This window comes from Mirounga angustirostris, unplaced genomic scaffold, assembly GCF_029215605.1.
Source record: "Mirounga angustirostris isolate CCGP_5_RB_7025 unplaced genomic scaffold, mMirAng1.0.hap1 SCAF_4, whole genome shotgun sequence".
NCBI lineage: Eukaryota > Metazoa > Chordata > Mammalia > Carnivora > Phocidae > Mirounga > Mirounga angustirostris.
The window spans coordinates 126,047,162-126,073,533 of record NW_026991712.1 but is presented as its reverse complement, the minus strand read 5'-3'; the positions used below and the strand labels follow the sequence as shown (position 1 = coordinate 126,073,533).

Sequence of the window (26,372 nt, the reverse complement as noted above, 5' to 3'; positions counted from 1 at the left end):
GAGCTTCAGGCACATATATCCACGTGTTTATTTGGCTTCATTACCCATCCAGATGCTCAAATCAGAAAGTTGGGAGTCTTAAAGACTTCCACCTTCTCATTCATACCTCACATCCAGTCATTCACTAAGTTTCATTCATTCTACCTTCTAAATCACTCTAAAAATCGATCAGTTTTTCCCTCATTTCCACTGCTATTGTTATCCCTTCCTTGGGTCACCTATCTCCTCCCAGGTCACAGTTATCTCTAGCCTCAAACCAACTCCTATTTAATTTGCTTTCTTGTCTATAATCATTCTTCTTTGTAAAGACAAGAGTGATCTTTCTCACTCTCTTCTCCTTCTCTTTCTTTCAGGTAAATTTGTGTTACTATTTTGCTTAAGAATTTTCCACTTCCCTTAAGCAAAAATCTAAAAATTTTTTAAATCTAAAAAATTTTTAAAACTATTTCTTTATAATATTGTCCTAGTATATTTTTCCAGTTTCATTTCTTCATTCTTCTTAATCTGCCATCTTTGTTCTGGACATACTAAATTTCTCCCAATTTCTTCAAAATACTGCACTCTTATCCATCTCTGGACCTTCATAAATGCTGAATGAAACATGCCCCTCTTTCCTTTCCCCATGCTCTGCTGTCTCCTGTTCATATTTTCCATTTCCTCTGGGAAGCCTTTCCTGAGAACACAAGTTCCAAAGACGTGTTCTTTCTGTGCATTCTTGTGGATTTTGTACTCCCCTGGCATAGCACTAATGTTGTATTGTTGTTGCTTACAGCTGTCGTTCTCACTCATGAGGTTTAGACTGTTCATCAGGCACATGGCACAAAGCATTCTAGCATAACAAATTTCCTATAAATGTTTGTGGAGTATATTAAAACTATCTTTTTAACTTATTTACTTGCTCAGTAAACGCTACCCCTGACATGGGGCTTGAACTGACAACCCCACGATCAAGAGTTGCATCTCTACTGACTGAGCCAGCCAGGTGCTCCTTAAAACTATCTTGTGTGTAAAACTAGGTAATCCTTGATTCACAAATGATTTCTATGCAGAAACCCCATAAACATTGTGAAGGCACTTAATTTTTGGAGAATAAGCAGGTTCAGAGTGATAGACAAGTAGTAGCTGTGAAGATCAGGAGATCTAATGCCAGGGGCAGATTTTTAGGCTGAAACTGCCATGATTCACTATTAGAAAAAGTGTAGGAAGGAAAACTGCATTAAACCAAAACTCTAGTTTCCTAGAGGTATTTCTGTATCAGGAAAGATAAAATTTTTCCTTCATTTATGTTGTTTTTTTTTTTTTTATCCAGGGCCATATTTTAATTTTGTATTATAGCTCAGCTCATATATTAATAAAAATTTTTGGTAATCTTTGGATTGTAAAACCATGTAAACATTGTTTCTGAGTTGAGTTTATTCTTTGGTAAAGCCTGTCATATATAAAACAAATAATTACCCTTTGCCTTCTTATTACCCTATGTCTTCTTTGGCCACAGGGTCGTAATTCAGGCCAGAGGTTTATTTTCTACTTTCAGGGGATAGAAAAACAGAATTAGGTAATTGCTCTTCATGGTAAAATGTATTCCAAGTCAGTGATTTAAAAGCAAAGTTTCTATTTGCAATTTAGGGATTGCCTTTATTACAGGGAATGATAATATAATAATAATAACTGCCATTGTGGGGGGGGGTGGACTCCTGGGTGGCTCAGTTCGTTGGTTAAGCTACTGCCTTCGGCTCAGCTCGGGTCATGATCTCAGGGTACTGGGATCAAGTCCCACATGGGGCTCCCTGTTCAGCAGGGAGCCTGTTTCTCCCTCTGCCCCTCCTCCCTGCTCATGCTTGCTCGCTCTCTCACAAATAAATAAAATCTTAAAAAAAAAAAACTGCCATTGGGAGCTTACTATTGGGTATCCTACACACTATAAGTGTTTCCAAACTTTGTCATGACAACTGTATGAAAAGTTGTTACAGATAGGGAAACTCACAGAGGCTGGGTAACTTGCCCAAGGTCACAACTTAATGGCAGTTAGACATGTAATTCATGAAATTACAAAAAGATAGTCTAAATCATTATTTATAATTTTTATTAGGTTTTTGAAGGTTTGAATCCCACCTTTGCCACTTAATATTTGTGTTCACTCTGGAAAAGTTAGTACCTGAGTTTCTCATCTATAATGGAGGATATTAATAATATCTACTTCATAGGATTACAGGATTAAATAAATCAATGTAAAGTGCTTAGAATTTACATGGCAGCTCTAAGTATTATTATTATTTAATTAACCAGACAGTAAATAAATTAGTACAAAAAAATTACAGCATTAAGAATGATTTTTATCTGATTATGAAAGAATCATGGGTTATCTAATTCATTCAGACAAAACCATGATTTAATGGAAATGCTCTATTTTAATTAGCAGAATGGAAATTCATTTTAATTCAATTCAAAGTGTTCTCAGTATCAGAAAATCTTAATATCTAATTCAAATTACTCATAATACAAATTCAAAGGATTTCTTTGTGTTCATTGGAGCAGAAAACAGATGGTCACCATTTCCTCTGTAACCACAAAATACCTTAGTCTTATATTTTCTAGTAATTTCTCCCTTGTTTATTGTTTTATACTTTTGAAGAGATTTAGGTCTCCAAATTTTTAGTTCAGTGTGAAACCTTTCTATTCAAGTGATCACAGTTTCTACAAAAAAAATTTTTTTTTAAAGTTTGTGTAATTTTGGCAAAAATAATGAAAGAATCATTTTGAATAGGTAGTAGATGATGACTTCCCAGAGATGTATAAAACAATTTCTCAAGAATCTCTTACACCGGGAAAACTGGAAATTAATTTTGAAGAATTACTAAAACAAAAAATGGAAGAAGAAAAACGACGAACAGAGGAGGAAAGGAAGCATAAGCTAGAGATGGAAAAACAGGAATTTGAACAACTGAGACAAGAAATGGGAGAGGTGAGATTTTAAGAAATACCATTTATATTCTCCAAATATTTATTAATATAAGTATTTTACATGTAGTATCTTACAATAACTTTTTAAGTATTATTATTCACATAAAGGACACCCAGCATACCATGAGGCACTTGGTACAAGTTTTGGCATAGTTATGAGCACTTTCTAGCCTGCTATAACTCTGCTTCTTTCTTACTAGGTTAAAACATATATGATTGCAAGTGACTAACATACTACTATAGTACCTTAAGTAAATATTTCTTCCTATATACCTCACAATTATGTGGTTATATTATGATGGAGAATTGTTTCCTAAAGTGCTTATTACTATGCCCATGTTTTATATTTATTTTCCTTGAAATAAACTGATTAGTCAAAATAAAATTACAAGAGTACCATGGATACCAATAGAACAATATCAGTTTGGCAAGTCTTTGAATCATTTTATTTTACTAAATTAGAAGACAGAACTGTCATGATAAATATTTCAGTATGATTTCTCTAGTATTGAAGTGAATTAAATAAATACATAAATATATATCTACATAAATATAGACTGTACAGGGTCAGCTTCATGGGCATGCAACCTGGGCCCTCACAGGACCCTGTGCTCAGATAGGTTGTGCATAAGGTTTAATGTTCTAAGGTTGCCATCTTGATTTTTAATTTAAAAATTTAATTAAAGTAAAATTTAAAACTTAAAATTTAATTAACACCATCATCTTATCTTTGAATTTGTGTGTTTTAAGTGAAGGCTGCTTGGACAATGGAGCATGTGCTAGACTTTGAGCCGTGGCTCAAATCTCCTGTCCCCTGCCTCTCCATGGTGCATTCTTAGCTCTTTTCCTATCTCCTGATGCCCCAAGGCCCTTTCTAAAGGGTTCTTTCCCACAGCTGCCACCCTCCATCTCGATGGCCAGTTGTGTAAGCAGAAGAGGGGAGATAGAAAAAGGGGGCCAGCATTCCACTGTCACCCTCGACCTCTGACGGGGGGTAGTAGCTCTTGGCAGCAACATGAACAGGGTCAGGGATCAGCACACAGCCCGGTGACTTGGGGTGAAACGAGCAGTTGTTGTCCCAGACTCTAACTGGCAGTGATGTGGCATGTTTGGCAGGCAACTTGGTGGGGACTTTTTGCCAACTCCTGATCTAGGAACCGAATGGGATCCTATGCAGAGGTTGCAATCTCGTAGAAGTTGTCTCTTTTGTCATGGGCTGGGGCAGTGGACCTGTGGGGATATTTACTTCCTTGCCCCAGACAATTGAGAGACTGTGAATACTATATAAATATATAGGTAGTAATATCATGAATATGCTGTAGGAAAATATTCCAAGGTCTAGCCTTATTTTAAAAATGTAATAGCATTTATTTTATAAAGGATGATGAAAATGAATTGCCTAGGAAAACTTGTAAATTAGTTCAATCATTAATTTTGACCAGAATGATTTGGGAACCAATGATAGAAGGTACATAACAAACTTGTTAGGTTTCTGTTATTTTAGGAGTTGTCTGTTTTCACCCACATAGACTAAAAAGTGAAGGTAGTATAAATAAGTTCTCTTTTTTCCCCTTTGGTTGAACCAAGAAATTAACCCTCATGTTGTATTGTCCACTGTGACCCCACCCCTCCGCACCTTCATTCCCCCCCTTCCCCACTAACCCCTCCCCACACCTAGAATCTAGGTCTTCTCCAGGAAAAGTATACCAGGAATAACTGCATTTTTTTTTTAACATTTCATATAGTGAGATTAGGGTTTAGTGTAAGAAGTATACAAAGAACTAGTAATAAACTGTGAAAAGCCAAGGGAAACCAGAATAAAAAGTATGTAAGATAAAATGGTTTAAAGAATTGGAGCCCAATTTTGGTGGACTCTTCTCTTTCTTGGCAGGATATAAAATTGAGACTAGAAGTGATACATATCAAATGTAGGGATTTTGCCAGGCTGTATTGTAGAAAGAGTTCATTCAGTTAACTTGAGTATTAAGAGTGATAATCAGGGGCACCTGGGTGGCTCAGTCATTGGGCATCTGCCTTCGGCTCAGGTCATGATCCCGGGATCCTGGGATGGAGCCCCACATAGGGCTTGCTGCTTGGCGGGAAGCCTGCTTCTCCCTCTCCCACTCCCCCCTGCTTGTATTCCCTCTCTTGCTGTGTCTCTGTCAAATAAATAAAATCTTGAAAAAAAAAAAGTGGTATTTATTAGACTATCATCAAAACAAAGACAGGAGGAACTTTAGGATACTCTGGCTCTATATAGAGATAAAAAAATCATGTCCAGGGGGCTAAGTGACAAGGCAAAAGGCCACACGGTATCAAAGTCAGAACTAGAACTTGTATCTGACTCCCAGCCCACTGTTCTTACAATTATAGTTCATCTTCCCCTAAACATGGATTTTCCTATGGTTCCTAGTATGTGTAAAGATTTTATTTATTTGACAGAGAGAGACACAGCGAGAGGAACACAAGCAGGGGGAGCGGGAAAAGCAGCAGCCTTCTGCTGAGCAGGGAGCCTGATGCGGGGCTCAGTCCCAGGACCCTGGGATCATGACCTGAGCCGAAGGCAGACGCTTAACGACTGAGCCACCCAGGCGCCCCATAATCTTGATATGCATATTTTAGTTTTAGGAGGTTATAATGAAATATTAAATGAAGTTTTGAGCCATATCCCATAATGAAATATTTTAAATAAGATGTTACCTAAAGTCTTAAATTTGTAGCATTACTTTTAATCAGTAAATTTAGTAACTGTATTTAGGAAACAGGTTATTTAAGCTTTATTTTTGGCTTCAAGTAAGAAATGAACACCTTTTGGATGGTTTCTTGTACAAACTAATTTTCTAGTATTTAATATATAAAAATTTTTTTTGAAGGAAGAGGAAGAACATGAAACCTTCGAATTGAGTAGGGAATATGAAGAATTAATCAAATTGAAAAGAAGTGGCTCTATTCAAGCCAAAAATCTAAAAAGCAAGTTTGAAAAGATTGGACAATTGTCTGAAAAAGAAATACAGAAAAAAATAGAAGAAGAACGAGCAAGGAGGAGAGCAATTGACCTTGAAATTAAAGAGCGAGAAGCAGAAAACTTTCATGAGGTATACTGTGTTTAATTATGATGCTTAGAAATGTAACATTGACTTTGAAATATGGTACTTAATCATAGGTATAAATAACAACCCGGGAACTAAATAGCAAAAGCACATTAAGATCTTAAGAGACTTTGAAAGGTTGCCTCAGTCTAGCATTGTTTCAAAAATGGCTTTTATTAGAATTAAATAGCCTATCGTGAACATCACTCTGGAAAAAATAGTTTAAAAATATTTATGGCACAGGACGCCTGGGTGGCTCAGTTGGTTAAGCACCTGCCTTAAGCTCAGGTCATGATCCCAGGGTCCTGGGATTGAGTCCCACATCAGGCTTCCTGCTCAAGTGGGGAGCCTGTTTCTCTCTCCCTGGCTGCTCCCCCTGCTTGTGTTGACAATAAATAAAGTCTTCAAAAAATATATTTATGGCACAAATTTTAGTTTGAATCATTAGAACCAGTGTACATATGGGTTAAAATAAACTCCAGAGATTATTCATACTTAAGGATGACGCCAGTAAAGCTTAATGATCTGCTCAAAGTCATGCCAATAATTCAGTGACAGAGCCTAAATTAGAATTCAGAGGACATGAATTTGAAGTACCTCCAAATATTAAAAAGGCAATTACTAGATGACCCATAATGTTCCTTCCAACCTAAGGTCTAGTTATGAATATTGCTTTAAATATGATCTGGAGAATTTTTTCTGCCAGAATTGCCATTTTATAATACTTAACAGCATTTAACTTATGTTCTTCTAGCAATGAATTTTCATCAAATAATCAACTAATAAAGCAGGTGTGAGAAATTGGGCAGGCCTTCAGAGACTGTTAGAAGACACAATGAAGAAACTGATGCAAAACATGCATGCACCTATTTTTCTTACATAGGCAATTATTTTAGAGCTTGTTTCAGAATTTCCTTCAGTTGGATGTGGTATCCTGAAGCAATTTCTTAGTACTGTGAAATATAAATGGTGAGACTTGCAGACAGATCCATTTAAAGTCTTAGTTTAGAAACTATACCTAAGGTACTTTAGAAACCCTGAATCAACTGTACCTATAACCCGTTCTACTAAAACCTCCCTCAAAAGCCACCAGTGACCTCATTATCACCAAATTGTTTTACAGACTCGTTGTTTTAATAGTTTAAACTCTGCACTTAGATTATTGCTTATTTCCATGGTTTCCAACTCTTACCCTAAGTAGATGACTAACCACCTACTTCAACTCAGTGATTTCCCCAACTTCCAGCCAATGCCTCTTGCAGTTGTCTTTCCACTTACTCTACCTGCAAACACTCATATGCCATTTGACCATCAATATATTTTGTTGGGTGAAATTCATCTCAAAGACAGTTATTAGCGAAGAAGGGTGAGGAAGGAAATCATGAAGTGGGAAGTAACAGAAATTGCATTTTTTCTGTATTACATAGGAGGGTGAAGAGTGATGGACAATCTTGTGACAAGGGAGTATTTTAATAGTTGTTAAAATGTGTAACATCCCCACCCTTTTCTGTTAGTACTATCAGCCAGCACAGAGTTGGTTAAGCAAATAAATACACTGGGACTCCAGTGATATACCTTTACACTGGGAGAAAAGGGTTCTAATTGTCAGGAGACTGTTATTCAAATAAAACTTCCATTTTTCACAAATTAAGGGATAGTGAAAATCCCCACATCTGAGTATAGCACAAATATGTAAACCAAACATGCGTCATTATTTTGTGCCTATAAATAACAACTTCATAACTATTAATGCTTTAGTTCTTGTTGGTTTCTAGAAAACAAGTAATTCTTATTCTTGGCCCATTTTCATAAAGGAAGAAGATGTTGATGTCAAGCCTGCAAAAAAAAGTGAGGCCCCATTTACTCATAAAGTGAACATGAAAGCTAGATTTGAACAAATGGCTAAGGCAAGAGAAGAAGAAGAACAAAGAAGAATTGAAGAGCAAAAGTTACTACGGATGCAGTTTGAACAAAAGGAAATTGATGCAGCACTACAAAAGGTAGCAGGCTTACATACTCTATTTTTCAGATATGCTCTTAAAACACTGAGGGATTAAAAATAATTTTTTAATAGCTTTCAGGTCAGTGTAATGTTTTATAAAGTACACATTGTAGTAGGCATATTTACATGTTCTTTGGGAAGCAAAAACCCATTCACTCAGGAAATTCTTTTGCTAAACCGTTGTCCTGAAAATGCTACTTTAAACACCAACTTGAATGTGCTTATTTATATTTAATATAGAAAAGAGAAGAGGAGGAGGAAGAAGAGGGTGGTAGCATCGTGAATGGCTCCACTATTGAAGATGACGAGCAAACGAGATCAGGAGCTCCGTGGTTCAAGAAGCCTCTAAAAAACACATCGGTTGTAGACAGTGAGCCAGTTAGATTTACTGTTAAAGTAACAGGAGAACCCAAACCGGAAATTACATGGTGGTTTGAAGGAGAAATACTGCAGGATGGAGAAGACTACCAATATATTGAAAGAGGAGAAACTTACTGCCTTTATTTACCAGAAACTTTCCCAGAAGATGAAGGAGAGTATATGTGTAAAGCAGTCAACAACAAAGGCTCTGCAGCTAGTACCTGTATTCTTACAATTGAAAGTAAGAATTAATCACTTAATCTAGAACTTTTATTCTATTTAAATTTTTTTCCTTTAAAAAAAAATCACTCTTCTTCTTCTCTTTTTTAGCTGACGACTACTAGCTCCCCTTCCCTCTCCCTGGAACTTTCTCTCCCTGCCCCCCTGACTTTCTTACTACACCCATGTTTTCTGTGGCGGGGCCAAAATGGAAACCAGAAGTGCCACTATGTTGACTTTCTATTCCTTTTCATAATAGTCTTCAAAACACAAGCTCATCTAAGGAATAACTTCTTCCTTTCCAAATGATCACCAGATTCATCGCCATATTATGCAGAAGTTAAGGTGTATCTAATGGGGTAAAATGGAAAATTTACTCAATTATTAAAATACATTATTTTGCATGAAAGAATGTCATTTATGAGCTATTTTCACCGAAAATTAGTCCAAGATAGTAGAGATTTAATTTGGAACCTATCAATTTGAGTTTTCCTTAATACATCATTTTCCTTATAGTTTCAAAGTCTTTCTGAAGCAGAGAGGGGGAAGGGGTACCATTCCTTTCAAGGGAAAGGGGAAGCATGGAGAACAAGAGGAGGACTTTAAAGAAACAATTGCCAGAGAAAACTTAATGGAAACCACTGCCTATAGAGTTCTGAATGTTGAGAATAAATATTAACATGTACTTTTCAAATGTGTGTAATATATATTCAAGCTTATAAAGCCAATTTATGTTGTGACCTAGCCTGAACAAATTGTTTAGTGAGAAAACTTTGTATCAGTAGTTTATGCAGGAGAAAACACTTTCAACATAATGAACGATTTCAAGATCTAAGAAAAAAAAATGGCACAATCTTCAATTTTAAAATCTGGTCTTCAAGTTTGTAAATAATTAACTACCATGTTCTAGTACCAAGTTGTTTTGTATTTTAGTTTTCTGGAAGACAACTGTATTTTACAACGTAAACTCCGTAAAGTAACTTCTGCATTAAAAAATAAAGTCAATATTTTAGAAAAGAAAAACACTCTTTTATAATATTGATCAATGTACATTTATTTTTTTTATTGAGGAAACCATAATCAATACAAAATTACAGCAATCATGTGCCCTTTTACATACAATGTCATTAAAGCAAACTCTAAACCACAGTTTGTAAAGTATTCAATTTACCTCAAGTCCAAGCTGCATCTCCCTAAGACACTGTTCCCATCACAGTAGCCATTTTAAGCCAATCTTCTTTTTACACACGGGTAGTTTCTGTAGAGAACACTTTTCTCAGGACGAAAATGCATCGAGCATGCATAAGAAAAAATATATATATATATGCGCAAATACATTTAAGAGTTTCTATAGGGCTATCATTGAAGAAAATAAAACCTCGGGATTTGCTTCTTAAAAGCACCAATTTAAAAAATCCCTCAGAAATTTATACTGTGGCAAGAAAACTCAAGTGACTAAACAAAAAATAAGGTTATTTTCAGAGTCAAAATTATCTTTAGTATTGTTAAAATAATTTTAAAATGAGGCAGAATTTTCAGAAAATAAAAAGACATCCTCATTGATCATTTCTACATCCTTATTCTAGACAACAGATGTTTGCAGATAGAGCTGGTTCTCCTGGCAGAGTATTCAAACAAATGTTATCACTTCTGCATATATTCCTATTTCCCTCTTAAGGTACTCTGCCACTCCTACCCAAACCCACCCTTATGAATTAACTACCAAGGTATTTGTCTAAGGAAATATTTTATAATGTTTATAAACAACTAGTATCAAATCATTAGTTTTAGTATTAAAACCATTTTCATTAGTTAAAAGTATACTTTTCATTTCTAAAAGAAACATCAAACCATAAGAATTCTACATAACACCACTCTAAAATATCATTAAAAAATGAAACACATTGTCAAGTTTTTTAAGTGCTAAATAAAATAAATCAGTTCAATTTCAATCTAAACATTGTTTCTACCACTCCTAACATCCATTGCATTCAAGTCAACTGGCTCACCTTTTCTGCTTTCCATTTATTTCAAGGTTAAGATTAGCGCCATTTAAAAAAATGCAGTATCAGTGAAGGCTTATGGTAATGAATAGAAAAAACTTGAGATAGAAACAATGCCCCAATATCTATTAGCATTCATCTATATTTTATAAAAATGCAAACTACAACTAACCAAAACTTGACAGGCTCTTAAGGTTCAAAGAGCTCCTTTGTATTATCAGTCTTAACATACCTATCATTGACTATTAAAACAATACATACACACACATAAATGTGGTGCAGTAACTATATAACTTACAAAATTTAACAGTTCATGGAACATTCAAGATCAAGCGAATAGCACTTTAAAATGAAAAGTGATCAAAAGCAGGTACATTACACCCTATACCATATTATGTATGGGAATACATTTCATATTTCTCAATTATGATTTGCCAATTTTACCTTCTACATTGAGCCCTTCTATGGTCCATGCTCATCGGCTCACCAATGGCATACACTCAAAGGATTCCTCTTTATGGGTAACTATCTCAGGACCTGATTTTATGAGCTATGATTTGGTGCTTGCAGCATCTTCAGCACTGTGTGTGAAAATGAAGGCAGTATTTTTGAATATTTTTCTTTGTTGTAGAGATAAGCAGGAGTTTTTAAAAGGATCAGCACATTTTAGAAACTGAATAAACAAAACTGATATGATGCTGCTTTAATACATTCATCTTAACTCAAAATATGTACCAGTTAAAATCATCTATAAGAACACAAACATTTTAAACTGGCAAAAAATAAATGCAGCGTCAGTTATTAAAGTATTATAAATCAGAAAAATACTGGTTGCTATACAGATTATGAAAGGTTATTTGCTATACAGTTAACATTTCACTGATGCACATGCCTTATCAAAAACATACTGCCAGTATTCCTTATAATTTTTTCCTTTTTCAGTGTATATAAAGATTATGAAAACTGAATTGTCTAAAAAAAAAGTCGTAATAAAACTCTGACCAATAATGTCCTTACTGAATTATTATACTTCAAGAATAAGAAAAAAATAAAGATTCCAAGCTTTGGAGGGCAAAGAAAATGTCCTGTCAATCATAAAAAGATTGTGAAGGCTGTTGAAGTTTCTAACCAAGTGATTTCCTAAGTCTAGAAAACTGTAATTGCCCTTTCTTAATTTTAACAATCCCTCTATAGTTGGGAAAAGATCACAAAAAGTTTGGATGTAGTTCAATTACAGCAGCAATCTACTCATCATTTTTTTCGTTTTCATAAAAAAAAAAAAAAACCCAAAAAACAAAAAAACAAAAACCATTACCCAGAAATGTAAACAGTTGTTTGAACAACTTACAGACTTTCCACTGAAATGGTAGCATAAATAACAAAATACATTTTGGGGAAGCAGTAGCAGATTGCTTTTGAATTACACAACCACAAAAACCTCACAGGGACAACATTAATGTACTGAAATATTTATTTATATATGTCCTTAGGTTGTGCTTACCTGTTGCTTTTTGCAGCAGAACCTAAGGTGGAAGGTCTGGGAAGGCACTGTGAAGTATAAATAATTGCACTGTTTGCAATTAATAAAGATTTTAAACCTTAAATGAATCAAAATCAACAGCCTCCAATTTGTGAGTTATGATACTGAATCCAACTGAACTACTTCTTCAGTTTAATTAATAAATGCACCACTTTCCTAAAAGGTCATCTATAAAACAGTATCATGCAAAATACTGAAATTGTTCATGTCAATAACCCTACTCTTAAAGATAACACATAACTAACTCCTTACTAAACTTGAAACTAGAACTATATATCCACATCTAAGTAAGGGCAAGGGAAGTCACTCCACGTTCTATAAAACAATCAAAAACATTTCAAAATATCTATAATGAACTGAACTGCTATTTTCTACCCTGTAAGTAATCTCAACATTTTTGTCCTTGTACATCTCCCTTAATAGTATATTCAGAACAACTGGTGCTCCCCACCAATGAAAGAACTAATATATATTTATGAAATGGTGTTAAACTGCTACATTGCTTAATATTCGCAAACTGAAAACCACTTCTGTCTGATACATTTCAAGTCTTTCATATTAATATAGAAGATATGCATATTGTACATTGAAAAACAATATATTTTAGGAGCACCAATGAGTAATACTATTCAATTTTAATGATCAGTTTTCTTTAGCTATAGCTAAAGCATATCAAAAATACTTACCCATTAAGCTCACTTAAAAAAAAATACAGACCTATGTATTATTCTATGTTAAATTAAGAAGCAGTTATGGTTTTCCAAGATATCAGCACTGTATTCCAACATAATATTCACACAAAGTATGGCATTTACATTATGTGGAACATTGACAAAAAGATACTGTTGCAGTTCATCAATTTGTCATTCTGATGTACTTACAGTGCAATGCTCCTTGAAGGAACACAATCAAGGATGATACACAGCACAGTCCTCCTCACCCCTACAGAGCTAGTTCTATACTGGCTGGATCAAACCTGCACTTCAACAGACAATGGCAAGACAGACTGTATTTGCATGTAGTCTAATATATTAATATGCAAAGAGCCAACAAATATGCAAAGAGTAAACAATGGATTTCAACAAAATATCAGAACTTCAGCATGAGTGTTATAGAGTAATAAAGTGATTTCAAGTACATAAAAACTTAAGTTGATTCAATGATTGGACTTGTGCATTTACAGAACAAAGCTTATCTATACTGCAAAAAGAAAAAAAAAAAAAAAGAAAAAAGCTTGAACATTTCCATACCCCAATGTTTCAATGGCAGATGCACTGTAGCTATACTTTTTGCATACTATTCACTTTTCTACCCTAAATTTAAAAAGAAACACACTAATATTGTATACATTGAAAGTTTCTTTACATGAAAAAACTTCTTAATCAACTACTCATATTCACTATCCGAAAACTGTTTAAAAATTAGTTATGCTGAAATAGTCTTGGAAATCAAGTAATTATTAAATTAAGAACAGAAAGGTTAACTGTTATAGCAGCAGTACAGATCTGAAACAGTGGTCATGTATAAAAGGAAATTTCACTGTTAATGCAATGGAAGTATGCCAAAAGATCACTGTACACACATGCAGGTTTTAATCAAACAGAAGGAAAAAAAAATGAAGATATCAGGATTACTTGTGCTGAAACAGCCAAATACAATAAATGGAAAAGATCCTCCAATCTACTACTATACTGCAAGGGGGAAAAAACATGCCAGTGTTTAAAAACTCAATTAATATTTCATGGGGAAAGCTTATATATTTGTGTATATGTATCTTAATTTATCATTGCTAAGAAATTATGAATCCTTTAAATACCCACATATCCAACTTACCGACACAGGAGGTTTCATATCATTTATTGTAAAGCACAAAACAGGCATTTTAAAAGTGAAAGTATACATTGAAAAAGTACATTTATATCACAAAGCATTGACCACATAATAGTTGCAAATACATTTGCTGGAATGTGTACATCTACACTAAATACTAAAAACAAACCAATTTTCATTTCTACACAGAAATATTAACCTCCTATCAGTAGTGATAGATATTTTGTACATTTTCAAAAAAAAAAAAAAAACACTATTTTAAACCAAAAACAAATTAAGATCTTCATCAAGTCGTCTGCATCCATATATTTAACAAAGGTTTTTTTCCCCCACACAATGAAGCAAATACTGTATTGTCCACTTCTTATTATTGGCCCTGTGCAGAAGAGATACATAAGAAATACACAAAAAGTTAAAGAAAATCCTTTAAATGGAGCTAACTCAGGAGTGAATCCTTTAAGAAAGAAAAACTGGTTAATATAAATGGTGGTGGCTTCTTGCATGATTTGCAAATCCCTGGGGGAAAAAAATTTATTTTTAAAATCAAAGGCATTGTAGAAATATTCAGCACTCAGATGCCAGAAAGCATTTATAAAAAACAAACAAAAAAACCCAAACAATACACCACAGTACTTCATTTAGTTATGCTATGCCAGATAAAAATTAAAAAGGCAAACATAATCCCAGACAAAACAGTAAACATGCAGAAAACATGATTGGAATAGAAATCAACACATTAGCAAGTTTCGTATACCTGAGGTGCTGGAGGATGCTGTGGCATTCCCTGGGGACTTGTCTGGGCATAGTAAGCTGCTTGTTGTCTATAGTACTCAGCCCAGGCTGCACTATAATCTGGCTGACCACCTGGTGGAGCACCAGTAGGAGCAGGAACTGCTTGACCTTTGAGAAAACAGAACAACTTTGTTGCTGTAACCACAATTAAAAGCCCAAAAGAATCTCATTTCTAATAAAAACAATACCTTGCTTCTTGTAATATTCCTCCCAAGCTTTTGAATAATCTTGTGTCTGCCCTTGTTGACCTAAAAAAAACCCCCTAAATTTTAATACAAAATTATATCCACTGTAAGTACAGGTTATAAAGACAAGCACAGAGGGTCAGAATTGCTCCTGTTTTATTTTATATATTCATTAGTGTCCTATTTTAAATATTCATTAGAAAACTACTCTTGTAATGAAAAAAATCAGAATGCTGTTTCTTTTTGCCTTATTAATATTAGTAACTTTTAGTTCGAGAGTATCACTATTAAGAAAAAGCAAAATCGAAACCGTGACAGTTTTAACTAGGAAAGGAGAAAATTTAGGTATCTTGATTCAATACAAAATTTATAAATATGTTCTAAAATGAGTTTGGAAAGTACTTCAAGTAAGCAATCTATGGTACCCTGGTACTGATGTTGGGCACAGGGATGGGGGAGACCATTATTTTTTGTCTTACTCATTTGGATGTTACACTATAGATTTTAAATAAAATGTAAATCCTTGATGGAGAAAAAGAACATTTTTGAGAAACAAACAAAAAACACCTAAAAGCTTTTAAAGACTTTATTAAGATCTGGTCAAGATTTTTGTTTCCTGATTAGTAACCTACAAACTGTGTGTACAAAGACTAATCTTCAAGATACTTTTTAATAAGATGTTAAAAGTTTCAATACAATGTATTCAAATCACAACAAAATTATATTAAAAGTAAGCTGAACAAAGGACATAAAGAACAATTACTGAGAGGTTCAAAGCAACAAGACCAATGAAACACAAAACTCAACAGCTTTCATAAGCAGCTATTTTTCTAGGCAGTGTAACTCCTGAATGACTAAAGAGACCTAACAACCTAAACACAATGCACAAAACTAAAATTGGCTCTGGATTAAAACCAACTTAACAAAACTCACACACACACAGCTACAAAAGCACTTGTCTGACAACGAAGGAAATTTAAATATGGTTTGTATGCTGATAATATTACTGAAATAATTTAAAAGTCTGCAACTTTGTAAAGGCTCAAGGCACAATATATATGTACACATGCACAGACACAAAGTACATATGGTAAGCTTTTAAAAAGTGTTGAATTTGAGTAGAAAATATAAATATGGGTGTTTGCTGTACTATTTTCTAATTTTCCGAAGGTATATAATTTTTGAAAAAAAAAAAGGTGGGGAGAAAGAATGCGTATTTTCTAATTTAGCTCCTTTGAGAATTTTATTTAGCTTATAATTACTTGACTTGATGAAGTATGGCTAGACAAAAAATACTGAAGCACAGACACAGAGAAAGCTGTTTTTATGTTTGTTGGATGTTGTCAACAAGGTAACTTTATATAGTTGCAGAAATTAGTGTCTATCAGCATCACAAAACTGGCTGAAGAACAGAAGCAATTCAGTGAATAAAATTTTAACATTTATGAGTAACTTTAAAAATCCAGGAAAACCCCCCCTTCTATAAATATAGGCAACAGCAAAGAAATCCCATGTAATATAAACAAAATTCTCTTATTTTTGCGTGCCCTAATCATCTTCAAAGAGGGAGTTTAACATTTTATCCTATGAGACACAATTCAAGCAAATCTGAAACAGGTTTCAATATTTAAGACAACTGCCAAATACCCCCAGGGTATCAACAGTAATAAAACTACACAATGTGTCTTACAAACTGTACACTTGAAAACCTGCTGACTTAAGGCCAAACTTGGTTAAGACAGCAGCAATTTCTACCTTGGGTTTACAAAAAGGACCTGATCATTGTTAGATACTCATTTTATAGGCAAAATAACTAACATGGTAGAAACAGGGAGACACGTTAAGAAAATTCATCAAACTCAAATGTTCCCTACCCTCCCCCCAACTCAAATATTTCTGTGGGAAGTGAAAGGTAAACATATTAGACTCTAAGAAAAACAAACACTTGGTAAGTAGTAAACACCTCACACTCCTTTCTTGAAGGTGTCCGAAGAAAAACTTAACTCATTCCTCCAATCTGGGGGACAAACGTGATTCATTTTGCCCTGCTGAAAGTAAAGAAAGAACTCTTCCTATCTACTTGGGACTTGGCTATCCCCAAGCCTCTTGTGCCTCTCTGCCCCTTTTAGGAATGTCCTTAGCTTGCTCCCTTTATCCTTAGTTCAAAAACTGTTTGAGGCCAGATAGTTTAGTTTATCCTTTAGAACATTACTTAATATTTACATATAGGTTTACAATATATAAGGTTTTACTTTCATTTCATTCAAGAGATGAGACTTGCCCGAGTTCACATGTAACATTCCTGAGCCAAACCTGATTGAATAGATTTCCCTCTAAATTCTCTAAACACCTGCATCTTTCCCACAACCACTTTCCCCACCACACGACCTCCATCACCCATCCCCTGGCCTTTACACCAAAGGTGCAGTGTCCACCATATCAGCGCTTAACATTAGAAGGGCCCTCCTCAACTCCCAACTTTTCCAAAAATGCCTTCACTAGCCCTCTTCCAAAGGGCAACTGCCAGTCTCTACTTTGAAATCCTTTTTCATCTCTCTTTAGGGTGTTTACTTATTACAAAAGTTCCCTTCACTCTAGCTTCAAAAATACCTACTCTTCCATGTTGGCTGCCATTCCTTATTAAGACTTAAAATTTCCTTCATTAACCCTCTAATAAACTCATCTTTGTGAATTTCTCTCCTAAATTCTGTTGGTGTTAATCCGAGGAAATTTAGAATTGTTTCAGAAAATGAAACGAATTTAAAAACTTAACCCCTGTTTCAAGAGGTTTATTTACTTATAAGTGAACAATGACAGATTTATAGTGTTAGTGGGTATTTTCTGTTAACAGAAAAAGCTGAAATTTGCCTTCAAAAGCTGGGACAGCCTACCTAGTTTGGTAAAGAGGGCACTGGGATGTCCAGAGTCCTAGAAAATCACAGCTCTGCCACTGGAAGAGTTCAACTTGGCCTCTCCCAATAGGGGACTTAGATTTGGAGATAAAAGATTTTTATCTCCCTAATATTTTATTACTTTCTTCCCTTTCATTTAAAAATCTTGAGGGCATCTGGATGGCTCAGTCAGTTAAGCATCCGACTCTTGATTTCGGCTCAGGACCTCAGGGTCGTGGGATCAAGCCCCACATTGGGCTCCATGCTCAGCACAGAGTCTGCTTCTCTCCCTCTGCCCCTCCCCCTGCTCAAGCACTCTCTAAAATAAATAAATAAATCTTAAAAAAATAAAATAAAAAATTTTGAAAACTGTCTTAGTCAGTAAAGCATGTGACTTGATCTCGGGGTTGTAAGTTCAAGCTCCACGTTGGTATACGGGCTACTTTAAATATGTATGCATGTACATACATACATAAAAATCAATCTTGAAAACTGAACTATTAGTTTTATGCTTTAAGGTCGCTTATGCGCAGTTGTTCTAAAAGGATCCTAAGGACCAGCAATGCACCTAGGAGAAATTAAGGTAGTTAAGCAACCAATCATTTAACAAAAGAACTTTTAAAGGAAAAAAGAAATTGACTTTGTAACTAACATTAAAGACCTGGCAATTTAACATTATTTCCTTTAAGATTTACATGTGAGAGAATCATTAAACTAATCCTTTGCTCAATAAATTAACAGCTGATCAATGTCGTGCTATAGAAGAACACATAACTGACAAAAAAAAAAAAAGGTGGGGGTTAAGGAGGCTCTTAAGCCAAACATAGTGTTATTTAACTATTTCTGTAACATTTTTCTCCACAAAGGAGTCAACAGTTGAGTCCAGCATACTATCTATAAGATTAAAATTTTACAGTCAGTAAAGGTAGAAGATGAAAAAAGGATGGCAAGGTGAAAAGTCTATCCTTAAAAATCTGAATGGTAGTAAGACCTCACAGATTACATTCAACATGCATCCCTCACTTTGGGCAAGTAAAATAAAAATACTAAACAGTAATTAATGGCCATCCTGCAAATGAATGGTAAAATACACTAAAACACAAGTTGCACTAATTCCCCAATAATTTTCTAGGTCCACAAACAGGCCTATTTTTACTCATTTTTAATATTAACGTAGGGAACATCTCTGGCTTATTAACCACTGAAAATATAAGCTGGACCCAATGATTTTTAACTGCAACAATTTAATTGCAAATCCTCTAATCTTTAAAATGGTGACACTATTTAATACAAGTTATTAGAGTGACCGTAAGTCCTGACAGAATACCATCCTCAGTTATTCTCAAAACAATCCAAATGTGGACAATAAATTATGTGATCACCCTAAATAGAATATACTGTTTTGAGGAAAAACAATTTTTCTTTAAACAGAAATCAAGCTGTGTAAAACATTCTCATCACAAGGTAAATGTATCCCACACAAAAAAGATTAATATAACTACCCTTCTGGAAATTTTTCTTTCTGTGGAGGATGACAAAACATCCATGGGCTGAGAAATTTAGGCTGAGAATCTCAGACTGTATCTCCTGAGAAAAATTCTAGCATCTATAGATTCATTCTATTCCAGTGAAGGATGGATAAGTTTATCTGTTTAGCTTTCATTTGTGGTAACTGGCTGTGGTATATATGTGTTAATTTTAAATGACTACCACCACAAGCTTCTAAAAGCAAAAACGATCTGTTCAGAAATACAGTTGACCCTTGAACAACTCAGGGTTATAGGCACTGACCCGTGTACAGTTGAAAACTGTACACATGTAACTTTGACTTCCCAAAAACTGCTAATAGCCTTCTGTTGAGCAGAGGTCTTTACAGGTAACATAAACAGTTGATTAGCACCTATTTTTTATGTTTATGTATTACATACTGTATTCTACAATAAAGTAAGCTAGAAAAAAAATACTAAGAAAAATATAAAGAAAATTCATTTATAGTATACTGTAAAAAAAAAAATCTACTTGTAAGTAGTCCCGCTAAGTTCAAACTTATGTTGTTATTAAGGGGTTAAGAGCATAACATCAGGTTCCAAGTGGTCCCAGGAAAAGGCCAATTTGGGAGATAGACTTGGGATTTACGCCCTCTAGGGAGTTCAAATTCTGCTTCTACCACTTAGTAGCTGTACATGTGACATGTTAGTGGAAATACAGTCCTTTTCATTAGTAACAGTTTGTAGTAATATAGTTGGCAAAGTACTTGATTAACAATTGTATCCTCCATTAGAATAAAACCAGAATAGCTCCTGCTATTATGCCCATAATCACATTCTCAGCTCTATCACTATGTTTGGCATGTGGTACGTGCTCTACAGTTACTGAATGGAAATGGCCTTTCTAGGTGACCTTTTCTTTTTCATATACGCAAATGTTATTTAAGTAATTAATGCACTATGTCACTGTCAGTTTTATTTTGGAGCAGAAAATACCACACACAACCAATTTTTGCTTGGCACTCCAGAATTTAACCTATGCCAGTTAGGCTACTAATATATGTAACTATCTTTGACAAAAGTGCAAATAATATCCAATGTTATATGTGTCAATGGGGCAATTTTTAGTTTCAATTATTAAGTGGTTGACACATACATTTAGAAATAAGATTTCCTTGTTATGTGACCACAAATTTAAGAATTATCTGTAACAACCTTGCTACACCCAGAAGTTGTGATTTTAGAATGCGTTCAATTATTCTCCAAAATTTTAAAAGTTAAAAATAGAAAGTCCCAGTAACAAAACCATGATACAAACATGATTTTCTCAGTCTTCATCCTTCTACCGTGGATATTTACTAAATGCTTCAATTGCAGTTTAATTAAATGTATAAAAAAGAAATGTAGAACATACCCATTTTCTTGTAATACTCTTCCCAAGCCTTGGTATAATCAACCTGTCCAGCTGGAGCTGGATTCTGCTGATCTCCTTGTTTAAGAAAAACAAAAAACAACAAATGGTAAGATTAAGGGTTTCAAAAGACATTCTTGGCCCTTTCCTTCTGTTCCTTGAGTGGAGAAATTGGGAGAGGCCTGCCATAGTGAGTGAGGGTGCTGTGTGGTAGTGGGATTCTTGCTTGTGCCAAAGACATAGGAAGCAGGAGGTATAGAGGCAGTCAAAGAAAATCTGTCTATATACAATGGAAGGAAGACTAGTCACATTGAACATTTAAGTAAATTCACTGGTTAAAAAAGGAAACACAATGAAGATACAAGGTCTTTCACCATTTATAAGCATGGAAAGGGAAAAAGCTAGAAAGAATCCTGAAGTGTTATAATGGAATTGCAAGAGATACAACAGTCTTATAAATATATACATACATAAATTATTTATGTTGTTTCATATATGTGTATGTAGATATACATACAGGTAAATTTCTTAGCTCTGTATGCTGAAAGGATTTAGAAGCAATGACAGCTTGGTAGCAATGAACACACTGAGTTTGGTTTCTTAGATGATGGTATTTACTAAAAGGAATCAGGGCTCCTTGGAAAAATGGCTGATTCTAGGGCTTGAGCCCAGAAAGCACAAAATAAGCATCTTATTGTGCAAGAAAGTAAGGATGTGCTTAAAGAATGACAAACATGTCAAAAGGATACAGGAGCCATCTTGAAGGTACTCCTGATTAGCCAAAGCTAGGGCAATCTGATAATCATATAGTAAAGATAGTTTAAAAACACAACATGTTGAATAAAACAGAAGTCCATACTGATAGAAACAGGAAAAAAACTTCTTCCTTATAGTACAATACCAACTAATACATATAAAATGATGTAAATAAAAATTATCATCATAGCTGTAGCTGAATCAAGAATGTGTTATCAGAGAAGTTGATATGAGGAAAACAGTACTCATATAATCTCAGTATAATTCTCCAAAAAATATTTATTAATTTCAAAGAGAAAAATGCAATTTTATAGTATAGAAACCTGGCAAGACACCAACATGACCAAGGGACTATGGTTACCATCTCCAGGGATGAAGCAGGTCAACATTACATGACCCCATGATATAATGCACCAAGAGCACAGCATTATTTTAGAGGTACTGCCAACCAGCAAGTAGGACCTCATGATCTTGACCTCATCTTTGTGAGAAAAAGTTGAAGGAACCTATGTTGATTTGATCATCATCTTGCAAAACAAAAGGTCTATACTTTTTTTGCCAGATGGGACCCTGGATCAGAATAGAGAAACTGATGGGACAACTGGTGAAATCTGAGTAAGGGTTTTGCATTGGGACAGTAATGACGTATCAAGGCTGACTGACTGTTTTAGCGGGCTATATGATGGTAATGTATTTTTGGAGTAATACAGAAAGAGTACTTAAGGTTACTGGGACTTCCTGTGTACAGCCTGGTCTTACATGGTTCTCAAAAACTACTGGTAATGGATATGGGCATGTATGACAGGGTAAAGGGACAAATGGGAGGTGAGAGATAAAATATTAACAGCTAGGTTACCTGGGTGTTCTGTAATGTATCTTACAACTAAAACTTTTATGAAAGTTTGCAATTATTTCAAACTTATTTTTAAAAAGCAAAGTCTGCTCACTGAAGCTATAGTTATATTGGAAATTTCCAAACACAAGTTTCTACTTCTACATACAAAATAAATTCTTTAATTACCATAGTTACCTTGTCCATTGGTCTGGGTTGTAGTTGGTGCACCAGCAGGAGCTGCAGGTGGTGGCTGTGCTTGCTGTTGATAATAGTGAGCATAATAGGCAGCCCAAGCTGCTGAATTTGGATCCGTTCCTGCCTTAGCTAGAATAAACACAAGTTCAAGGTTTGCATCTGAAGTCCATAATCTCTCTCTCTCACACACTCTCTCTCTCGTAAATAAATAGACCTCCAAATTAACTGGTTATCAAAAATAGTAAATGGGAAGTTTTCAATTCTATTACTTTGTCATCATTAGCGTTAATTACAGAAAAGTGAGGTGCAGAGATTAAGTGACGTTCTTAGAGAACTAGCTGAGTGGCAGAATTAGGATAGGAACAAAGCTTTTTTGTCTCCAAATCCAATGCTTTGCCTCAAACCATCCTGTGGCCTTGGTTTCTTCCTAAACTGGTTTTGCCTCAAGCACGGCAATTCTACATGACAGAGGACTACAGGAAAAGGATTTCTAGGAACTAACCTGTACAAGAAACAATTACTTTAGAACTATGAATTCTGTCCTGTCTTGCTTTCAGTGTAGAGACAATATAAAAATCTTAAAAAATAAACAAGATTTAGCCATATTTCATCTCCTCATATTTCACAGTAATTATCCTAAAACATACACTTCATGTTACTGCCCTACTTGAAATTCTTCATTTATCCCATACAGTCTTCAGGGCTGTCGAAGCTTTTTTTAAGTGCAACATTATCACTCAACATCTTTAATGATCTGACCCCCTGGCTTATCCTTCCCATTCTAGCCATATCTTCCCCCATTTGTCAATATTTTTCCAACACTCAAATTCTGGTCACAGTAAACTGCTTGTACTTTTCAGAAGTTGCCACGTTCATTATCTGGCCTTAGACCATGTTATGCTTTCTCTGTACTTGCACCCTCATTTCATCCTTCATAAAAATCAAACTCATGCAGTAACAGTTTGAGATCTCTCAGTCAGAAACAGAAATCCTCTTCTTGATTCTGTCCTTTATATCAAGAATATCATTTGACACTATAAATATGTCTTTTTAAGTTTATATTATCAATAAAAATGTAATTTCCTTTGCCAGACTCTGTATCTATATGAAATCTGTTTAGCCTTTATCCCAAATGGGCAGCAATTCTCAGGTGTTTAATAAAGTTTGAGAAAAAAGGAGCAAGGATTTCTAGAATGATACAATGTCTAAGGTAATACAATTTTAAGGCATGATCCACACCCTCCACACCTTCCTCAAGTAATAAATGTAGTGCTTTTCTAAGTTGCATGTTTGTCTTAATTGTGTCATTACCTGTATATTAATACAAATATTTCACTTGACACCATCTCTGTCTAGAGAAACTGAGATAAAACATAAAACAGACTTTAGAAAATGATACTTGTACTCCTCAATGTGTAGAGGGTATAACAGAACCAGTCTCACAGTTACATATAATACCTACAGAGAATTTACTAATTATTCAACACGATTATCTTTCACTTATCATATTATAGGTAAGAAAAAAAATATAGAGGGATTAAAAAACTTGCTTACTATCCCAATTACTAAAGTTGTAGCACTAGGGCTTATCTAGGTCTGATTTACTCTGAAATCTAAGTTCTTGACTACTACATAAATCCTCAACAGCCCATTTATTTTTCAAAGAAAAATATTTTAGTCCAGAGAATATGGACGTTGTCATTGTGGGGCCACATTTAAACACCAGAATGTTAATCAAATTCACTAAAACAGTTTCGTCTAAATAATTTTGATTTTTACATATTGCTAAGTCTAATAAAAGCAATATCTAACCCCAGCTGCTATCTTTTAGCTAAATGGGTTACTTCTTTTTCCAAAGGCAATGCTGTAAGCCATATTCATCAACCAATTCTTACAGTGGTGACTTAAGTACTACTCCCAGGGAGAAAACTTGACTGTGATAGAGACTACTTCTGATTCCCAACATTTTTCTCAATCATGTTACTGACCCAAACAGTGCTCATAAGGTGCAATCCTGCAGATCCAGGTTTCCCCTAAACTTGCTCAAACTCTTGAATCTCTTAAATTATGTGATTTTTCTGCCTAATCACATCATCCCAGTTAGCTTACAAAAGGGAGGGAAGTCTTTTCATTCTTAAGAGATGTTTAAACTATTATACATTAAATTATATTTGACTCTCAGTCAACACAGCACTGCTAACACTTAGAACGCACTTTTCTGCTATACAACATAAACTAATCTTTGCATACCCACATCCTTGCACACTCAAGTTGTTTCTTGAGTGAGTGTAAGTTGTGGTTATTTGCTCACTGTCATGCTGTGCCATCATATTCCAAAGAGCACACCTCCTATGAAATTAAAGTATGTTATAATACAGGGCCACATTTAAATAACAGAATGTTTAATCAAATTTACTAAAACGATTTCATTTAAATCAATTATTTAATTCTTTTAAGAAATAAAAACACTAGTGTGGAAAGGAATCCATAATTCAGTACCTTCCTTGAAACTAATCCAGTGAAAGAGGCCTAAAAGATAGGTAGTAGGTGAGAAAGAAGGATCATAAATAAATGTTAATTGGTTTCGATGAATGCCCTTTTGACCATCATGGAAAGAAAACTAGAGGATGGCAGATGCAGTAACAGAATAGAATGTATATATAAAATCCAGATCTGAACAGAGAATACATTTAACTAAATGTATTTTTGAGTTCTAACATGCAGACATTAAACACAACCCTGATTTTTACTAATATGTGAAGTTACCATATCAGGAATATGAAAACAGCTTATATATCTTATTTGAGAACTTCAAAGTTTAATACTCAAGTATTAAATGCTCCATTAGACACTCACATAATTCTATAAATAAACGTACACTATTCTTTCATGGATAATGCCACAATTAACACATTATACATTTGATGGCACTGGTATTTAAAACTAAGACATTGTACTTCTTCCTGTAGTTTTTGGCCTTTAGCACTCTGCCCTTATCACTTTGAAAGGACAGAAAGCCAAATGCAAGTAGAAAAAAGTTCACTGAAAACAGACCATGTCCACACCAATCTTATACACCGTGGTAAAACCAGAAACTAAGACTCCTGCTGAAAGAGTGTTAAGTGCAGAAAAATGCACACAATGTAGAACTGACACTAGAAAATTTAAAAAGGTAACAGGAATGACAAACAATACAATTTACACATGAATGATAAATGTCTTTTACCTGGATCAGGAGGGGCCTGTTGCTGCCAGTGTGGATATGCATTTCCCCACCCCTGGGGAGCATAAGGAGCTGGAGGACCACTGAAAAGATAGAAATCAACATAAAAATACAATTTACCAAAAGCTAGAATCTTTGGGGGGAAAACCCCAGAACCAAACTCAATACTTACTGAGGAGCAGGGCCGGGTGGTCCTGGATTATAAGGTGCAGGGTTGTATGGTCCCATTGGAGTTCCAGGCCCTGGAGGCCCAGGAGGCCCATGGGGACCTGGGACACCATGGGGCCCATGGGGTACAGGCGGCCCTAAAGGATTTACTGGGCCCTATAAAAAAGCAGAAAGATGCAAAAAATCAGAAAAATGGTAATGGCTGAACAATTCAAAGGCCAAATTAACCTTCCATTCCTACCCTTTTATATAGCCACAAGCAACATATTTTAGATTTCCTTCATTTTCTCATTCATGTTGCTTAAATTCTTTACCATACTGAGACATGTAAATTCATTAAAATCAACAGCATCAGCAAATTGAAACATCTTCTTTACCTTCCATTCTATTCCTTTCAGACTATTCCCTTTTCTGTTATTTCTTTC

General features: G+C 34.8%; 2 protein-coding genes across 45 annotated transcripts in view; one reads left to right on the top strand and one right to left on the bottom strand.

The window, feature by feature from the left end:
- NEXN (nexilin F-actin binding protein) overlaps positions 1-9,780 on the top strand; it is a 42,628-nt gene extending 32,848 nt beyond the window's left edge. For 13 of the 17 annotated variants that reach the window (XM_045897366.3, XM_045897359.3, XM_045897364.3 and 10 more), the window contains 5 exons: positions 2,765-2,962; positions 5,835-6,056; positions 7,865-8,050; positions 8,293-8,653; positions 8,743-9,654. In XM_045897366.3, coding sequence (XP_045753322.1) covers positions 2,765-2,962; positions 5,835-6,056; positions 7,865-8,050; positions 8,293-8,653; positions 8,743-8,756 — 981 coding nt within the window. In that variant the 3' untranslated portion in view covers positions 8,757-9,654. Of the gene's footprint in view, positions 1-2,764; positions 2,963-5,834; positions 6,057-7,864; positions 8,051-8,292 lie in introns of all 17 variants that reach the window. The other 4 variants (XM_054512782.1, XM_054512777.1, XM_064588944.1 and 1 more) reach the window with 3 other exon arrangements.
- FUBP1 (far upstream element binding protein 1) overlaps positions 9,660-26,372 on the bottom strand; it is a 32,893-nt gene continuing 16,180 nt past the window's right edge. For 4 of the 28 annotated variants that reach the window (XM_045897345.2, XM_045897338.3, XM_045897340.3 and 1 more), the window contains 8 exons: positions 25,952-26,103; positions 25,783-25,862; positions 22,548-22,685; positions 20,774-20,848; positions 14,985-15,044; positions 14,759-14,904; positions 12,136-12,182; positions 9,660-11,215 (listed from right to left, as the gene is read on the bottom strand). In XM_045897345.2, coding sequence (XP_045753301.1) covers positions 11,185-11,215; positions 12,136-12,182; positions 14,759-14,904; positions 14,985-15,044; positions 20,774-20,848; positions 22,548-22,685; positions 25,783-25,862; positions 25,952-26,103 — 729 coding nt within the window. In that variant the 3' untranslated portion in view covers positions 9,660-11,184. The other 24 variants (XM_045897353.2, XM_045897346.3, XM_045897348.3 and 21 more) reach the window with 15 other exon arrangements.